Source organism: Protopterus annectens, chromosome 2.part0, assembly GCF_019279795.1.
Source record: "Protopterus annectens isolate FY-2018-M chromosome 2.part0, PAN1.0, whole genome shotgun sequence".
In the NCBI taxonomy this organism is placed as follows: Eukaryota; Metazoa; Chordata; order Ceratodontiformes; family Protopteridae; genus Protopterus; species Protopterus annectens.
The window spans coordinates 1826728812-1826748219 of record NC_056728.1 but is presented as its reverse complement, the minus strand read 5'-3'; the positions used below and the strand labels follow the sequence as shown (position 1 = coordinate 1826748219).

Sequence of the window (19408 nt, the reverse complement as noted above, 5' to 3'; positions counted from 1 at the left end):
CTACACAACGGTGTACTGGGCATGCTCACACACTTAGCTGTTGCAAAGGGCCATCTTGCATGCACACGGAGTCTAATCACGGAAGGGCGCAGAGTGGAATGTACTGTGTGTCCATCTACACAATGGCGTACTGGGCATGCTCACACACTTAGCTGTTGCAAAGGGCCATCTTGTATGCACACGGAGTCTAATCACAGAAGGGCGCAGAGTGGATTGTACTGTGTGTCCATCTACACAATGGCGTACTGGGCATGCTCACACACTTAGCTGTTGCAAAGGGCCATCTTGCATGCACACGGAGTCTAATCACGGAAGGGTGCAGTGTGGAATGTACTGTGTGTCCATCTACACAATGGCATACTGGGCATGCTCACACACTTAGCTGTTGCAAAGGGCCATCTTGCATGCACACAGAGTCTAATCACGGAAGGGCGCAGTGTGGAATGTACTGTGTGTCCATCTACACAACGGCGTACTGGGCATGCTCAAACACTTAGCTGTTGCAAAGGGCCATCTTGCATGCACACGGAGTCTAATCACAGAAGGGCACAGAGTGGAATGTACTGTGTGTCCATCTACACAATGGCGTACTGGGCATGCTCACACACTTAACAGTTGCAAAGGGCAATCTTGCATGCAGATGGAGTGTACACACAGAAGGGCACAGTAAGGTATAACTGCCCTCACGCACAGGGCGGTCACACATGCAGTGACCTGTACGCACACAGCTGCCATCACAGCTGTCACAGGTGCAGGTCACACACGTACACACTGCGGTGTACACTGTAGCTGTCATGTCAGCACCATGTCGTTGGTGTAGCACTACACAGCCTTACGGTCCCACAACACCATGTGACACATGACCACTGGGCTGTACAGTGGTGTACACCAGCTGTGCAGAGTACACACGTACCAACAGGGATCCAACAGGTGTTATGCATTGCAATTATACCAGTATACATGAACAGGTTGGCTCAAGACATACCATGGCCCTTATACAGCTGTGACACCTGACTGTTGCTGTACACCAATGAACACACATCTGGGTATGTCATACATGTGATTGTGTGGATGTGTGCATGGACTGCACACACAACACATACATACATGGCCTTTGATGCACCTTGTGCATAACACTGGCCTAATCAATGCTACACACGCGAAATGAAGGTGGGCCCATGTCTGTTGAATGCTCACACTACAGGGGGTAGCAGTGTTGACCAGGACACATACCCTTGTACTGGTCGCCTGTGACACCCGTGATATCATATCGCAGTCCATGTGTTATGTATGTCAACACACATGTTCAACAATAGCAATGCATACAAACATGGCAACAGGAGACACATGTGACATCTGTACTGTGCATGCAGCAAACATGCATGTGCAGTGGCCGATGTCCATAACATAGTTGCACCTACCTACGACATGCAGACGCAATGCAGACCCAACATTGACATCTGTATGTGGTGACATACAAACAGCACGTATGGAGGGATGTGTGTACATAATGTGGTGAACCACCTGTCTAGATGTATGTGTGCAGGGGGTGGCTCACAGTTGTGGCACACACCATCCTATCATGCCATGTGCTAACTGTACGCTATGTCGCTGTTATGTGATGGTGCTGACATAATGCATACACAGCGGTCAGCTGTTAACAACTATATGTCATATGGCACCTGTAACACCTACAACCTCCCATGTGTATATAGCAGCACATTTGCCAGATATAGCGTTGGTACACATAATACAATCAATACCGCTGCATGTCCATCAAACGTGTCATCATATGGCAGGTGTATCATTCCCAGCACTGCCATGTGTGTCCGAATGTGTGACCAGGGATGCCACATATCGCGGGGAATATGTCCCAGTTACTAAACATCCCTGTACACCATTGTAGAGATCTGTACATATGTCAGTGTGGGAAGCATGATGTTCGCCGGTGAGGTGCATCACACACATCGGCTGTCCATATACACATGTGTGGTTACCACAGTGTTTGTGTGTGTGTGTCTGTTTGTATGTCTAGTGCTTGGTGTGAGTGTGTATGCAAATATACAGTGGGAAATTATCACTGGCCCCACATGTTGACTAACCCGTAATGGTGATGCATTGCACAACCCTGTTGATGCCATAGGTCCCAGCCATACTGGCTACCTGTGCATGTCCCTTCTCTGTGACATGTCATGTGGGTGCATAGTACTGTGAGGGTTGTGAGGGTGATGACCACACAGGCAAGGGTCCACAGCTGCACACTATGGGTTGTGCATTATAGTGGTGTACACCCCGTGAATGCGGCCATGTTCACGTACTGTTACAGGGTCCTACTGCTGCACAGTGTGGCCTCCAGCTACCAAGTGACACCTTACATCATCATTGGCTAGGCCGCTGTGTACAACCCCTGCACCATGTCACCATACCTGTAATGTGTCCTGCTATGTATGTCACATCTCTGTCCAGTGTAGCCTGTGGCACTGACCACATGCGTCAGGTGCAGTATATGTGCGGACATCTGTGTCATGTTTGTGTGTGCAACAGTCAAGATGAGGGTACATGTAGCATGCTGATATTGCCAGACGTGCCTGTGTGTACTCCACAGTTACACGTGGGGGACTGCAAACACTGCAAGTACACCATAGGAGGGAACCAGGGTATCACAACCAACATGGTGCTACAGATGTAACCGAGACACATACTGTGAACACATCACAATGCATGCTGCACCTGCACTACATGGTGTGACTGGTGCATGTCGACAGTGCACAACCTATGTGACATACACAACTCAGTATTCACACACAACCACTGCAACATACACATCCCTCACTATGCATACACAGGTATTACATACACCTCTTACTATGCTGTTCACCCTGTGCATCAGAATATTTGTGCATAACCCTGCACCGATGGTGTGGATGACAGGGATGCATCACAGGCTTCATCATATGCACAGGGTGATATGTTTGCCAGGGGCATAGGCTGCACCAATGGATAACATCATGTGTGTGTGTAAGGGCCGGTGAGTTGACTGGACATGTTTGTGCAGAATGCATGTGGATGTTGTGAAGCCCTACAGTTGTGTTTGCTGTCTGCGTGTATGTGTGTACACAGTTCTGCCATTTGTGATGCCTACACAGGGTATAATTGACAGCCCCAGATTGTACAGTGCAGGTTGTACAGCTCACTGTGTCCATCCACGGCCACGTGACCTGTGCCTGCCTGGGGTTGCACGGGCACTACCAGGTGGAGGTACAGAGTGGCTACTGTGTGACGACACATGTCCGCTGGAACCGTGTCCCCGCTGAGACCATCCAGGGCCATGCCCATGTGGCCTGCTGTGTCCTGGTGTTGACAGCGCAGCAGCAGCTGCACTGCTACTGCTACCGGCACTATGGGAGCAGGCATGTGAGGTGGCACACCCACATCGACCTACACTAGGTGGTGTTGCTGGCCTACGTCCACGTGGCCTACGCCTCACTCCTACCAGGTGTTCCAGCACAGACAGCTCCCGCTCGCGGATTGCCATGCCTCGGTCAAGGATTCTGACCATTTCACCTAGTCGCCTATCCAGAACATTAGCAATCTGCTGTTGAGCATTTGCCAATGCCTGGATGTTGTCATTTAGTGTATGGATAGCAGCCCTCTGCAGCCTCTGCCCTTCTCTGTTCTGCTGTTCAGCACGTGCCTGTGCCGCCATTACAGTCTGGAACATGCGTCTGGTGATACCAGCTGCTGCGCTCTGTCCTGCAGGTGCATGTCTGCCAGAGGTCCTCCTACGAGCAGCACTGGCCACATGCCTGTGTGGCACATCTGCAGTCATTATACTGACACCATGGTGTGTAGACACACCTTCTGTAGCCACCACACATTCCTGTTCCACACCAACAGACACTGACTGTCCTTCCTCTATGGCCACCGGTGATGCAGTATGTGTTGGCAGCAGAACTGTGTGCGGGGAAGAGGGGGACATAGCTGGGATGGTAAGCATTGGCACAGATTCAGCCCCCGACAACCCTGCCTGTACCTCATGCATATGTTCATCACCGCTAGTATCTGTGGGGACATTAACATCAGATGGACCGCAGGAGGGTAATGCACCTACATCACCTGTGAATGCAAAGAAATACTGTAAAGTACAATAGACACAGACAGACACACACACACACACACACACACACACACACACACACACACCATGCGTGTGATTTGTCAGATGGCATGCAGCATGCCTGCGATACAGCAGAAGGCATGCAGCTCAGACATTAATAGTGTTAGTAAGCATACCTCCCTGGGGTGCACACTACAGCAAGCAGGTGTCATATCAGCAGCCATGCAGTTCACACAATCATGGTAGTATGAATGCATCCCCGTGATACACCATGTGGCCCAGAACAGGATAACAGTACACATGGCTGATGTGACCTTGACATGTAATCTGCTGACATGTGCATTAACATGCATACATGTTTGACACAATGGTGTCCTGACACATGTACAGCATCATAATGGGCTTCACATTGCAGTGTTGTGTGTATGCCCTACAGATAGAATGCATGTTTAGCAAATGTGCATGAGCACGGGAGGGTAGTGTGAGACGTCTACATTGCTATACAGTGTGAAGTACAGACACTGTGCCATTGCATGGCAACATGGGGCATATATGTTGCTGTAGAATGCATAATATGTACACATTGCATAGCCATAACTGCAACACAGTCATGATGTTCAACAGATCATATATGGTAGACTTCAGTGACACCTCCAGTAGCTGTGCACAGGCTTTTAGGTTGTCCAGTGTACCACATCAACTGTATAATCGGTCAACAAAGGCTATAATTGGACCATGTGTGGACAATGTGCAACAGGGTGTATACACATCCCAAGTACTGTGTGGCTACATGTCTCTGGCTATCCCCCATGGCCATGTGTGCACATGTGTTGGCCAATTGTGTGTGATGGGCATCTTCTCCACATGTCTGTGTGGTCCCATATGACATACACCCATACATGTCAGATATGTCACATTCCACAGGTCTATGCAGACAACGGGTTGTATGTTTGGTATGTGGGGTATAGGTCATGCAATAGTGTGACAATATTGCAGACAGAATACTACATGTCTGGGACATGTCAGGTGGCACATCACAATGTGTGCACCCAATGCAGGGGCATATGACACAATGGTGACACTTGTGGGCTGCCCATATCACAGCTCACTGTGTGGTACTGTGTGTACCACACATGTTGTTCCAATGCATACTACATATGCCTCCATTGTAGAACACCTCCACCATTGTATGCACAGCTGACCACACATGTCGCAATGACAAGTACTGTGGTTTCAAGTCTGTGTATCATTACTTTTGAATATATTGCACATGGGTGGTGTGTGTGAATGCATGGTGGTGCGACCTGCATATCGTGACTGGAACAAACATCAGGTGTGCAAGTGTTAACTGGCCACATGGCAAATAGATCTACACTGTAACATGCCTAATACTGATGACAGTCTCACCTGCAACGGACCCATGTCTGTGCAGCATGCCAGAGGTACCTGTATAGGGGTGACACACCAGTATGAACATTATCCATGACTGTATGACAGCCACAGGTTGCACTGTGCATGTGCACACATTCACCTGTGTAATAGCATATAGTATGCACATGTGTGCATACACAACGTAGCATACTGTAGTATGCAGCATGTGTGTCCACATACCTGGCATATGTTGTTACTTTACATTATGTACAGTGACACATGCAACTACATGGGATATAATAGCCATATGTGCATTACTGACTTACCAGGCAACTCCAGGCTCATTGGTTGGGAGACACCCACCTCCACAATGGCAGCTAGTGTTTCTGGATGCTGTTCCCTGGGTGTCCCCAGACTGGCCAGTAGCTCCTCGGAGTGTGTGAGTGGGGGCTGGGTTGGTGGCCCACCACCTGTTCCACCTTGTTCCCTGGCGATTGCAGTGGCATGCTGTTTTGCATGTCATATCAGGTCCATGCGCAGACCCTGCTGGTAGGTGCAGTTATGGCCACCCACATCATTCACCCTCCTGCGTAGATCCTGCCACAGGTCATCCCACTGCTGGGCATGCTGTGGCACATGGCTGAACAACAAGTCATAGTTGTCATGGAGCTGTGAGATGAGGACATCATCCTCCTGGTGGGTGTATGCTGGGAGGCGTGTACAGGGCATTATCTGTAAAACATAATGATGGTGACAGGTCACAGTTTCAGAGATGTACAGAGATACTGCTGCACATACATTTCTATGACATCTACTGCATCTGCACAGTTATCTTTGCAAAGCACCATGACACTGACATGACTGACGTGTTTGTGTCACACATGTCACACCCATTATGCATTGGATATCATCAGCATATATGTGTGTCACCTCTTTACAGTGTTCATACTCCATGTAAATGCTGTCTTGCTGTTGGCATGTCTATTTGCCTGCACTTGTGTTACCTATCTGCACATGCCTCGATGTGTCCACGGTACTACTGTTGACCTGGATGCTGTGTATATGTCAGATATCAACACAGACACAGCCGGAATGGACTTGAGCAGTGACAATGCACACATACGCATGGACACCTGTACATGCATATGTTTTGCCATATACATCTACACAGCACTGTACAACTGTTCAACATCCTGACACGGATCGCCTGTATTACACATGTGATAGACATGGTACAATGGATAGGCAGACGACATTCGTAGGGATGGTCATCAACCATAGCATGTGCGGGCACACTTTCCATGTTGTTACAGATGGCCATTGTGCCACCGCAAGCTGCATCAGTGCCACATTACTGATCCAGTCAGTTGATAGTACATCTACCATGCGGCCATCACACCATGTATAACTGAGATGACATCTGCAGCTTTGATGGACAGGGTTGCATGGTATGGCGGGAGTATGTCACATATATGGCACAGGGATCTGTCCAGCCTGTGGCGATCCTAGTATTAGGATGGTGGCTGTCCATGACATATGTCATATAGCTCGGGATATGGACATGTAGCATGTCCATCATCATGGTGTAGCAAATGTCCTTCTGCAAGGTAGACGGCATGCTGCATAGTGGAGGTGTGGATTGTGAAGGCTGGTATCGCACATCCATGCATAGCCATTACCCCTTACAGGTGGTATGTGATCCAATATTGATCACCACAGTGCCGTATATGCCTGGCCAGTGATCTCCGTGCTCATGGATGGCACCCTGACATGACATGGGTACCTGAGATGACTACCTAAGGGGCCTGGAGACGTCACCATGTCGGGGGGTGCACTGCACAGCACCATCCCTTACACAGTGTCCATAATGTTGACCACAGCCTAGGTAGTAGTTTATGGGTACAGGGATGTTCACCTAGCGGTGACACTGCTGGTATCATCCATCAGACTGTGCACATATGTCACACACCTCACACACACAGCCCATTCTGTATGTTGTTCACAACACTGACACAGCTACACTGATAGGTCATGGCCATTCATAGCCTTACATACACAGAGGCCTAACATTTGTCTGTGTGGTATGGGCTACAATGAGGGTGGGGTACAGCACATTAACCCTGTGCTACTGTATCTGGCACTGATGTGCTGTGCACATGTCACACTTGCACCTTTTGTAGTTGTGAGCCTGTCAACAGGCCACTGGTGGAACACTCCTGTGACATGCAAAGGTATTTGTAATCAAATATCCGTGCTATCTTGTACATCTGTACTGCTAACATCTACAGTGCTAATGGTTCATGGACGTGCACACCATACTCACAGGGTTATAGTGCGGTGCCACCCTGAATGACTGTCATCACCACTTGTGGGTTGATATTATCCAACACCCTATCTGTATTGTATGGTCATGCTAGGCATTTGTTCAGAACATGTGAGCATGTCATGAGCTACTGATTACTATAGCGCCCATTCCACACCATTTCCCACAGGTACACTGGCTGTCCTACACTTCCCAGCTTGCTTAAGGTACAACAGCTGTTGTACACACGTAATGCACATATCCTGTGGGACATGGTTGTATATGCAGGCATGTCCAACTGTCACGTACTAGTGCTACTGCCTGTCTATATGAGGGATATGTCGTACATGTGGCAATAGAGCAATTGTCTCATGTACACATTCAATGCTCACTTCCCAACATACGGAACTACAGCCTGTGGGAGATGCACGTCTGCAGCCGTGCTGGGTCCATAGCTCTCAGGTGTACCTCATTACGGGGAACGTACCTCATTTGGGGTTCTAAAAGGTGCATGTTCCTCAAGGTTCCACATTGGAAGGGTCTGTCACACATTCATTGTTGTACATAGTTTACCTGCTAGCCATGACTGAACAGATGAGAATCATATTAATTCATTGGAATATCTGTTTTATACGTAAGACCAGCCTATTTTAGCCATCATATGCCCTTCCTAGTTGACGCTGTTAGTAAGCCAGTTGTAAGTGTTCCACGTTTCACCCATTTGTCACACTGTATGAGGGCTAATGTTCCTCATTTTGGGGACAGGAGGCTGACAGCTATGGCTGGGGGTAATGCTGTCGCCAACCCTGACTGCACCTGACAGTCATTTGGGGATGTGTAACATTCGCAACACACCCCACCCATCACATAGTCTCACATAATCTACACCACTGGCCACACCTATGAGGACAACCTGTGCAGTACGTCTCCATACTCACTGTAGGCACCAGAGGTAGCCCCCATCATGGAAGACATCACCAGCTTATAGCCCACAGACTCATGTGTGCCCACCACATACAGCCAATAGTGTGTTATAACATTCACAACACACCAGTCATAGCTGACTCTGTAGGGTGTCACACTGCAGTTCCACACAGCAGGCTACACAAGGCGTTAGTCGCTTACATCTTGCTGTCGGGTAACTGCTTCTGCAACATAACCTATGCACCCATGCCACACCTCACCAGGTACGATAAGTCTGTCATTCGCCATGTTAGTGTGACTGCCCTGTGATGCCACTTCACAGACTACATGTGCAGGGACATGCAATAGCTCACCAGTCTTATAGCCCTGAGTGTGTGGGCCTAGCCCTGGGGAGCATATTGCATTCATCCGGACACGATACCACTGTACAATGACCGACTGTGTCACTTCAACAGTTGCCTATGCTCCTATTGTCATTCCACAGGCATGTGGTATCTGTCCGCTATGACTGTCCTGGTCAAACACAATGCTGTGGCACAGATGACTTGCACCTGTCGGCCCTGGGAGTACAGCTCACATGCAAGGCTCTTGCTGCTTCTATACTGCCTGTCCTGCACAGTTTCCAATAACTGTCACCGGCAGGGCGGTAACTGGCATGCACGACATGGGGTCATGTGACACATTGCTTGCATCTTCCCCTGTGACGCATGCAGGCAAGGCACACCTTATGATGCACCAATCTGACATCTCTGCAGTGACTGGGACCTGCCTGTAGGCTCTGCAGAGCACACCTGCAATGACAGGTTATAGACGGACCATACCTTTCAAGCACATACCTGGACCGGCACACCCACAGCTGAGGGGTTCCCATATCCCACTATGTTTTGCACACATCCTGGCAAGTTGCTTAGCACAATGCATCAGAGGTGCTCCACATGCAACTAACTGTGTCCGGAACTGCTATACACATTGTAACAAGCGACAGAGTCAACATCATACCCCACGGGTAACATACCTTCTATGGTGGTATAGTGGACAGTGGGCCTCAGCTACTACTAATGTGTGACTGACACTACCCCACACTTCACTGGGATAGCCACTCATGTACCGACACATCCATGAGTCATACCCTCCACTCTGCTGGATCAACACATACACACCACCTCCAAGACCTACATTACCCTTGGCATGAACACTACCACCATGTGACTGGTGTTACACACCTGGGGTTATCCCCTCATTGGTGGATTCCGAACATATGCTAATCTACCTTGTTAGCCACACCCCGGAAACACACCCATCACAGCATACACAGTACATGTGTACTACTACACCTACTACAGACGTCTGCTGACAGCAGTTGTTAACATCATGACACCCGTGCAGATGGACAATGCACATACAAATGATGACACATACCCCAGTGCACTTAATTTACATGTACACAACTGCATGGATCATGCTATTCCACACAGAGCCATGATGGTACACACCAGATAACAGACGCCACTCTGGTGGTCATGTTCCACAGACATATGATGTACAACAACAGGTGTAGGCTGTTGCACAGTGGTGTACATTCTCATGTGTGGGGTGGCTCACTGGTCAGCCGTGGTGGGGCCACAGGGTCCCTCATCACATACTCCGAGACTAGCTACGTAAACATGACTGCCACACATACCGGGGTGTACCACCAGGCATTATGGTGGTATGTCAGTATTCGATGGCAACACCCACATCTGCTGTCACATACAACAGTCACTCAGGAACATTGCAGACCCAGGTATTGTTGGCAACATACTGGAGGATGGATTCAATGCTGACAGTACACCCTCTCACTCACTACAGGGCCGCAATCCATACATGAACATTGTGGTGTCCCTGTGGTCACACCTACACAGTACTGACCTACACTCTATGTGTCCTGGGACACTGGCCCCATGTCACCTTCCAACGTCCCAGGCTGTGATGTCCACCAACCTCTGAATTACATGTCTCCCTACTAGGCCACCATATTCAGTAATAGCCTTGTTTCAGACATTGTAGACCCTGAATGGCACATAGCAGCATTTATCACACTACACGCAGGTGGCACTGCATTGCACGAGTGGGACTATAGTCCTACACACCTGACTGGACTGTTCTGCGTGGCTATGGGGCACATCATCAAGGACGTCATTCTCAGAGACATTGTTGGTCTCCCGTCCTCTGCTGCCACCCAGGTTGGGCTTGTTAAGGCCAGAGCATGGCCCCTACACATGGTGGACTCCTTTCATACAGTTACCAGGGCAGTTGCTGATGGTACGGGAGTCCACACATCCTACATTGTCCTCTCATTGCCTTTCAGCACCATTCCCCATTCTGGTATCGACAACATACACATCCACCTGCACATCGTACCCTGTGTCTCAGGATGTTATGCTATGTGGCTCGTGGACAGGACACACAGTGAGGCCAGCATACCATAGTACCTACTGCATGTCAGGTACTTTGGCATACTATGATCCTCAGTCATAGGGCCCCTCATGTTAAGTATATGCTTCCCTGCGGAACAGGCTGGCACAGGGGACTTTCCCTGCCTAGCTTTAGAACCCCTACATACCAAGCACCATGATTGCTCCACCAGCTGATACTGACTCCAACCATACGGGTGTCGCTGTGACAGATACATAATATGACTATCATGGCATCAAGCTGCATGACACAAGGTGCATGCACATCACCTTTGCATTACACCATTCACCCACTGACTATCACATGGATGGTAGTCTCCTACATACATATCACATTGTACATGTTTGCAGTACACACATATGTCGCACCCACTCCTGTGGTTACCATATTGCCACTGTGGCGTGGATATCCTCCTAAGTGGCCACACCTATCTGTACTGGGTGTGTAACTGGTATATAGGCACCCATTGTACCTCTGAACTCAAGACATCTACACACATTCAAGGGTACACCACCCCATTTAGGGTGTACCTTACACAATAGCTACAGCTTTACATGCCACAACTTTAACACGCCATGACGTTTACTGAGCTCTGACAGTTTAAATATGCGGCTGCACTACGGACACTACATCTGTACACATTTGCATACTACATACTCAGGGGTGACCTCTGCTGATCAGACAGGGCCCATGTCCACAACATTATTGATGGATATACTCCTCATATGCAACATAAGCAGAGGCCACTGTGAGCAACATGCTCATGGATATGTACACATATGCCACAATGAGTGGGATGTGCTTTTGGGTTACATTCCCAAACCGGACACTCACCATGCTGTGGAACATAAGTCCTCTGTATATCACGCAGGAACACTCAGTAGCACTGTTCATGTGATACCTCCCTTGGTGGTTGGGAGACACATGTAGGCCTGGGATCACTGCAGTGGCTGTACTGTGCAGTGGTGCAGGTGACACCTGGCTCTGCTCTTCACAGGACACTACCCTGGAGAGGTGCCACTAGTGTGAACACTGTAGTTGTGCTTACACATGGACTTGGCAGACTGCATAGTACCCCACTATGCACCTGTGCAGCTATTACATGTCCTTTGTGCATGGTTACTTGATAGCCCTTCCATTTAGATTAGCTATCATGCTATTACTATGTCCTATACCTACAGGCCATATGTATCCTGTTATTGTACATACCAATAGACGATACCTGTGGTATGCATGATATGCCTGTTATGCTGTGTAGAATATCTGTCATATCTGCCTATAATACTATACATTACATATATTTCACATAGTATCCCATAATGCAAAGCATACTTGCTCAGCGGGACCACCTTACATATGTCATTAATGTTATTTGCCCATACACATGCGTGCTGTGACAGTATATCAACATATACTATCCCCTGCTATGGCACGTCCTTGTTGGACATACCCTACCACTGACGGCGGGTTGTATGGCATTGTTCTGTTTAATGGCCTCATGTAGCATCCCTTCTGGTGTCTGTGCTGTGTACCTTGTGTCCCACTGCTGGACGCACAGATTCTACAAGCGTTAGTATGCTCAGCAAGACATCACTACATAAATACCATTCCCCACTTTATGCATTGCGGACATGTTTAATTAATGCAAACCAGGCTATACATACAGTAAAACTAATTAATACAGATCATGCTATACATAACCTTACATATCGGGCGTTCTACATACCTTGTTGTCGTTACGCGTTTCGTTTCTATCTCTCTCACAGTGTTTCAACTGTTTTTCGGTATGAGCATACGGTTTGAATGTCTGGCAAGTCATCCTTATATACGTCGATACCTGAAACATGTGGATTCTTCCCGCCAATTGGTGTTCCTGAGTGACTAATTACTTGCATATCAGCTGTGCAGCTACTCCATTCGCCAATTACACAGTGACAGTGGGGTATAATTGGATTCTCCACTTGGGCGTTGCCTATTTGCCCTACCTTCGGGGAGATGGTCTGTATTGTGTTTTGTTATGAGTAACTGCAACAGCTATGCATGGAGACAAGTATAGTTTGGATTCATGTCCCCCGTGGATTGTGTGTGACAGGTAGAGTATTTGGTTCAACATGTGGGTGTACCTGTCATCCCGACATCTGATAACGGAGTATTGCAATCAATACCTGTAACATGGCTGTTTGTTCCATTATACAACGCCTGCAATTTTGCATGTCACCTTTAATTGTGTCTCTCACACGGTATGTTGAGGGTTCTGCAGATGTAATTGACTGACTGGATGTTTGTGCTGCTATTACAGTTTGTATTGCTTTAGTTTCTAGTGTGGGAGATGTCGGTGGTTGTACGTAACATAGACTGTTTGTGGGCCTTGCATTTCTACATAATCCGTATATATGTGTGTGGGCTCCGTCCCTGATTAGAGAGCTAACAGTTAGTAGACTTATGTTACGGGATTGTACGTTGGGCCATTGTTAATTGGTTTCTATATCATCTGCAGGTGAGCTTGCTACTTGTATACCGCCGTAATTGCAGCGATATATCAGGGGATATGTGTAGGTGACAGCTATCCCTTGTATTTCTGTCCCAGATATTTGCAGTCATTGTGGTTGTGTTGTTAAAAGAGCCTGTTTGCCATGGGTTGCCACCTTATCATATGGTCATTGTTGTACACTTGCGGGACACAAAGCAGTGTTTACAGGCCAACACGTAGCCACGGTCAGTACACAGGTAGCACATACTTTTATCCTCACTACATACCTATTGTTGTGTGACTTTGGATACTTATCATATTGCATGTAACATTTAAGTTTCTTACATACAGGCATAACTATTAAATACGACTGTTACATTATATATGGGACATATTTATGCCCTACCATCTCGGACATTTGCCCTTTGTACTGTTTTATGTCAGGACACACCTGCCCAGGGTGGGGATGTCCCTCCTACTGTGGTACAGGCAGTAACCGTATGCCTATGGCTAGCTATACCCACACCTACCATACTGGTCTGCCTCTGACTTGGCACCAACATACACATGTTGCGGACACACACACACATTACAGTCACACAGAAATGCACACGGCACCCTCAACGCACACTTACACAGACTATGGTACTCACAGACACAGTTGAACATAGTACCTATGTGGACCGCGACACCGTCAGCGGTGACTAACCGTCCCTTCATATCATCATACTATTACTCGCGGATGTACTGTTCTGGTACTGTGTTCTATCGGTCTTTCTGCCTCGTGGTTACGCATGTCGGTATGTTACAATGTTATGTTATGTTATGTTAGAGCCCCTGCTCTAATCCTGACTAATACTAAAACTCTCCTTGCCCACTAAAGTCCCTACTAAACCCACTAACCTATGGTCTCAACTAATTCTAATGCTAGTTCATTATAGGTATTGTACTTCTTTTAAATAATTGTATAATATATATGTTTGATTCCTCTTTGAATGTAACAACTATAACTCTATCCTTGAATGTTATGTTTAACTACCTCTTTATTGTGGAGCTTTTCTCCCCGGGCCTCTACTGAAAATGGACATGTATCCAGCTAGACTAGCCCGGTCAACAAATGTAAAATAAATAAAATAAAATAAATAAACATATTCCATGGGTGGTGGTATCCTATTTATTTGTACCTCCAAGATGTTATGAATGTCATTGAACTATCTATCATATTTGCAGATATCGCTGAATCCATCTATATCACCATATATCCCTCTATTGCCCTTTGTATTATATATATATATGCATATGTGTACATATATATATATCTATACATATATCTATATATATATCTATCTATATATATATATATATATATATATATATATATATATATATATATATATATATATATATATATATCTGGCGGGGAACGTGACAGGCACACAGCACCACCATATGCTGTAAGACTCATGTACTGTTCAGGTGTTGGCATTCTGTGTTCCACTGGCTGTTGTGTTTACAATGTTTGAGGGCTGCCTATGTAGGAGTCACACATTGGGCCACCTATACATTACAATTTACAGGTGGTCATGTTTGTCTGCCATCCATTTTACTGTGTGTGCAGGTGGAGAGGTCAGTCTGTAGGGGCCTACATGGTCAGAGTATGTGCTATACGTTCCCTCTTTGCCAAGGCGTAGGCATATTGGGCACGCCTCCGTCTGCCTACTGGGGCTGGCACAGTGTGTTCATGGTCTGAATCCTTCTGTGCCTGTACTGGCCTTGGCAATTGCGGTGGGCTATGAGGGCCTTCACCATTTTGTCCCTGCTACAGCTGCTTCCGCAGGATCATATTATGTAGCATGGCACATACTATGACGATCTGGGCACACGTGCCTGGAGAGTACTGCAAGGCTCCACCAGATGTATCCAAGCACTGGAACCGTGATTTCAGCATCCAGAACACACGCTCTATGATGATTCTGGTTTGTGCATGTGCCTCATTATGGCGTTCTTGCATGGGTGTGTGTGCATTTCTGATGGGAGTCATCATCCACAGCTCCAGTGCATAGCCAGCATCCCCCATGAGATGGCCATGTGGGATGTCCCCCCTGACAAATACCTGACACAGCTGTGAGGCATGCCAGATATGGGAGTCATGGTAGCTTCCAGGGCTGCCAGAACACACATCCATGATAATGCCCTGGGCATTGCACATGACCTGGCAGTTGATGGAGTGGAATCCCTTGCGGTTTATGTAGTGCATACCCTGCTCACCGGGTGGTGACTTGATTTGTATGTGCGTGCAGTCTATCGCACCCAGTACCTCCGGGTATTGTGCCACACTGTGGAAGTGGCGATATTGCTGGCCAACTCCTCCTGAGTTCTGGGGAAGTATATCTGCTCATTGGCATGTGGTAACATGGCATCCAGGAACTGGTGTAGTACCCTGGATGCTGATGCCTGTGAGATACCCATTATATCTCCAGTTGGCCTTTGAAAGGTACCTGTGGCCAGTATTCGCAGGCTTACACATACCTTCGTGTCCACTGGTATGGGTTCCCCTCTGTTGTTTCTGGTTCTCAGGAGTGGCCGGCACAGCTCCACTATTTGCTGTAAGATGTCCCTGTCCACCCTGTAACGCTCTACTATCTCCAGGTCATGTAGCCCCTGGTAGGTTACCCTTGGTCTGAACACTCTCCATCTCCTCCGAGGCCTGCAGTGGTTGTCGGCATCATCCTCCACAACACCGTCAGTCTCTAACACATGCTGATGAATCACAGCTATGGCAGCTCCCAACATGTACATTTTAAAAGTTCCCTGTGTGTTTACACCTATGGTGCAGTGTTTGGGAATACACAGGTGTGTGTTGGGTGCTTACACACTTTATACTATTGTGCTGTGAACACCAATGATGTCATAGGGTGTGTATGTACGTTCGTAGCTACAGGTTATGTTATGTGTTTTACTGCCAGAACTACTATTGTGGTGCCTTTGGTGTTGAATTACATTTGCCTGCCATAGATTACCTCTTGACCTTCTCTTTACATTTCTGCGCGTTGCACCTACCATTTTCTGGCGTGCATCCTGCAGCCTACTTTCATTTGTACTTTCCTGGACCTGACGTATCTTGCGTTATGTGTGCTACTGCCGGTCTGCTGTCGGTTTGCTTTGCTCTGCTGTGTCAGGTCTCCTATCTTTGCAATCCAATACCTCCCCTCCTTTCTTTGCATTCACATGCCTCCCCTATCCTGTTTTGCAGGTTTCTGCAAGCGGACCTGTCAGCTGTCATCGATTGGAATTCGTGGGTTGATTGGTGTTGATTGCTCATTAGTACTCCAATTACCCTACTTCCGCATTTCCTTTTCTTCCCCTGACCTTCCTGTTTCTGCTATTGTTTGTGGCGTGTGCGTCCGATTACTGGGTTTCGGGCACGTTTTCATCCTCGTACACATGCGCTTTTGGCCACCATGTGTGCTCTCAGCTAAATGATTCCTCCCCACCCCTATCCTGTAGCTTTGCTTAGCAACGGACAGGCCAGATTTGCAATGCTCCAATGTGCTTAGTGCTACAGTGGCACACCCCTCTGCTGATGTCATGTATCTCCTCTGAGCCACTCCTCGGTGTTATACCGCTGCGCCGTATGGTACAACCTTCCCCCGGCGGGACATTTGCGATTCAGTATTATCTGCCTCATTTCAATGGCATTGACTACTAATTCATAGTTACCGCACCGAACACTATCGCAAGCCCTTAGTAACCCTTGCACCTTGGTTGTGGTGTTCCATGCCTACCATTGTGTGTTATGCTGTGAACCTGATTTCTATTACGTTGCGATTTTATGACATTTTTATATTATTTCTTTATGTTACAGCTTCCGCACACATGCCCTGTGGTTCTGCTGTGCGTTACTGTGGACATGACATTAAATGTTGTTATTTACGTGTTGTGCATCTTTTCTTATGCCATTGGCTGTGTATTTTGCCATTGGCATATGTTCATGTTGTGATACCTGGGTCTGGCCCTCTTTCATAGCTCCGATGTTCTGTTTGGGAAAATGTAAACCGTGTTTTTTGGTTTACATTTCCGTAGGCTTACACTACGCCTGCACCACTTCATGAATTGCTATATGCCTTCATTTGCATGGTGCAACACTGCACATGGGGTGATTTGCATACCTATGCCGGGGGCTGCGCAGATCTGGCGTATGCCGGTAGTGCACGTGGAATTGGATCATACCTGAATCGCTCGGCGGCCATATTTGGCATTATAACACCTACGCTATGCGTGCGCCTGGCGCAAGCTTCATGAATCCCGGGGTATGAGAATACTTACCTTCTGTTTTCTTACTTTTATTCAATTTATTTATTTATTTATTTGACATTTGTTTACCGGGATGATCTGACTGGGTCAAAAATAACCCATTTTCAGCGGACGCCCAGGGAGAAAAACTCCAAATTACAAAGGTATACAAACTTTGAACAAATAATATATACAGAGATGTGGAATTACAAGCGGTAGAAAAAGTGGAATACAGATTTACAAATAAAGTAAAAGTTATACAAATAAAGTAAAAGTTAAAAGTTATATAGTAACATAATAAATGCAATAGTCCAAGAATTAAGCACATTTCTGTGTTTGGTAACTAGGTATTATATATCCAATACATGCAAGTGAAAGACACAGTTGAAAGAAGTTCATAATAAAATAGAGATCTTATTAAAGATAGTTTAATAAACACTTTATATAAATAAATAATAAATAACAATATAAATAAAAATAATAGATTAAAGATCCTACATAGTTGACTATTTTACAACTTTACTGCAGATCCCAATTTGTTTCTTTGGAAACTTGAAGATGTCTGCTGTTTCACAACATTTAATTCACAGTTCAGGCTTTAAGTTTCAAAAGATAATCAAGATCACATTATCACATTTAAGAAATTCTTCTCCAGCACATCATTTTGTCTTATCTATTAAACATACAATATGGTTAGGATTCTTTTCCCAGAAACTGGAAGCTGTAGATGAGCCCACAAAATAAATACAGCTGGCAAGAAATGGGGAACATAGATTTCTGAAAAACTTACCACTTTGATAAGCTGTGCTGAATCATTTGTTACAACAGGATCCATAGATGATTTTGAAGAAGAGCTAAAAAGGAAGTGAAAAACAATGTAATATAAACAAAAAATTATCAGATACACTTTATATTCTAAATGCAATCAATCATTAATTTTTTCTGTGATGTGCACTGTTTATGTAAAGAGAAACACCATAATATATCTCAAGCTTTGTAGTAATGAAATATGTATGACACTGGGATACTTAACAACTTGCTCTTAGTTTCTATGACTTCCATATTGGATGATGCTGAGAAAAATATGCAACCACTGCAATGCTCCTGGGTCATCATGAAATACACATTTGTGCTAGTGAAATGCATTCAGCTTACTGCAGTACACTGTGGAAGTTGGAAGGAAGGGTATTCTACTCCCAAGAGACCTTTCTTTGAATGACAATTAAAACTGAGATCCTACCAGACTGATCTAGTCTGGCATCCCAGATGATTAAACCTCTGAACTGTTAATGAGCTGCCACATGAAAACAGATGAAGTGAGTGACAGTCTCATGATATGCCTCTACATGTTCTCGAGAAGAAAGCATTTTGGGCATGTGCAGGGAGATGTGGCCATAAAGAGAAAATTTTCATTTCTGAGTGGATGATGGCACCATTTCTGGGTCACTGGACTATACAGCTCTCTTCCCAGGAACAG

The 19408-nt window shown here is 46.5% G+C and overlaps 1 protein-coding gene across 2 annotated transcripts in view; it reads right to left on the bottom strand.

Annotated features, from left to right (window-relative positions):
- Window positions 1-19408, bottom strand: part of LOC122793646 — a 1742332-nt gene that overhangs the window by 1157174 nt on the left and 565750 nt on the right. For both annotated transcript variants that reach the window (XM_044061857.1, XM_044061859.1), the window contains exon 3: window positions 18722-18785. In XM_044061857.1, coding sequence (XP_043917792.1) covers window positions 18722-18785 — 64 coding nt within the window. The remainder of the gene's footprint in view (window positions 1-18721; window positions 18786-19408) is intronic.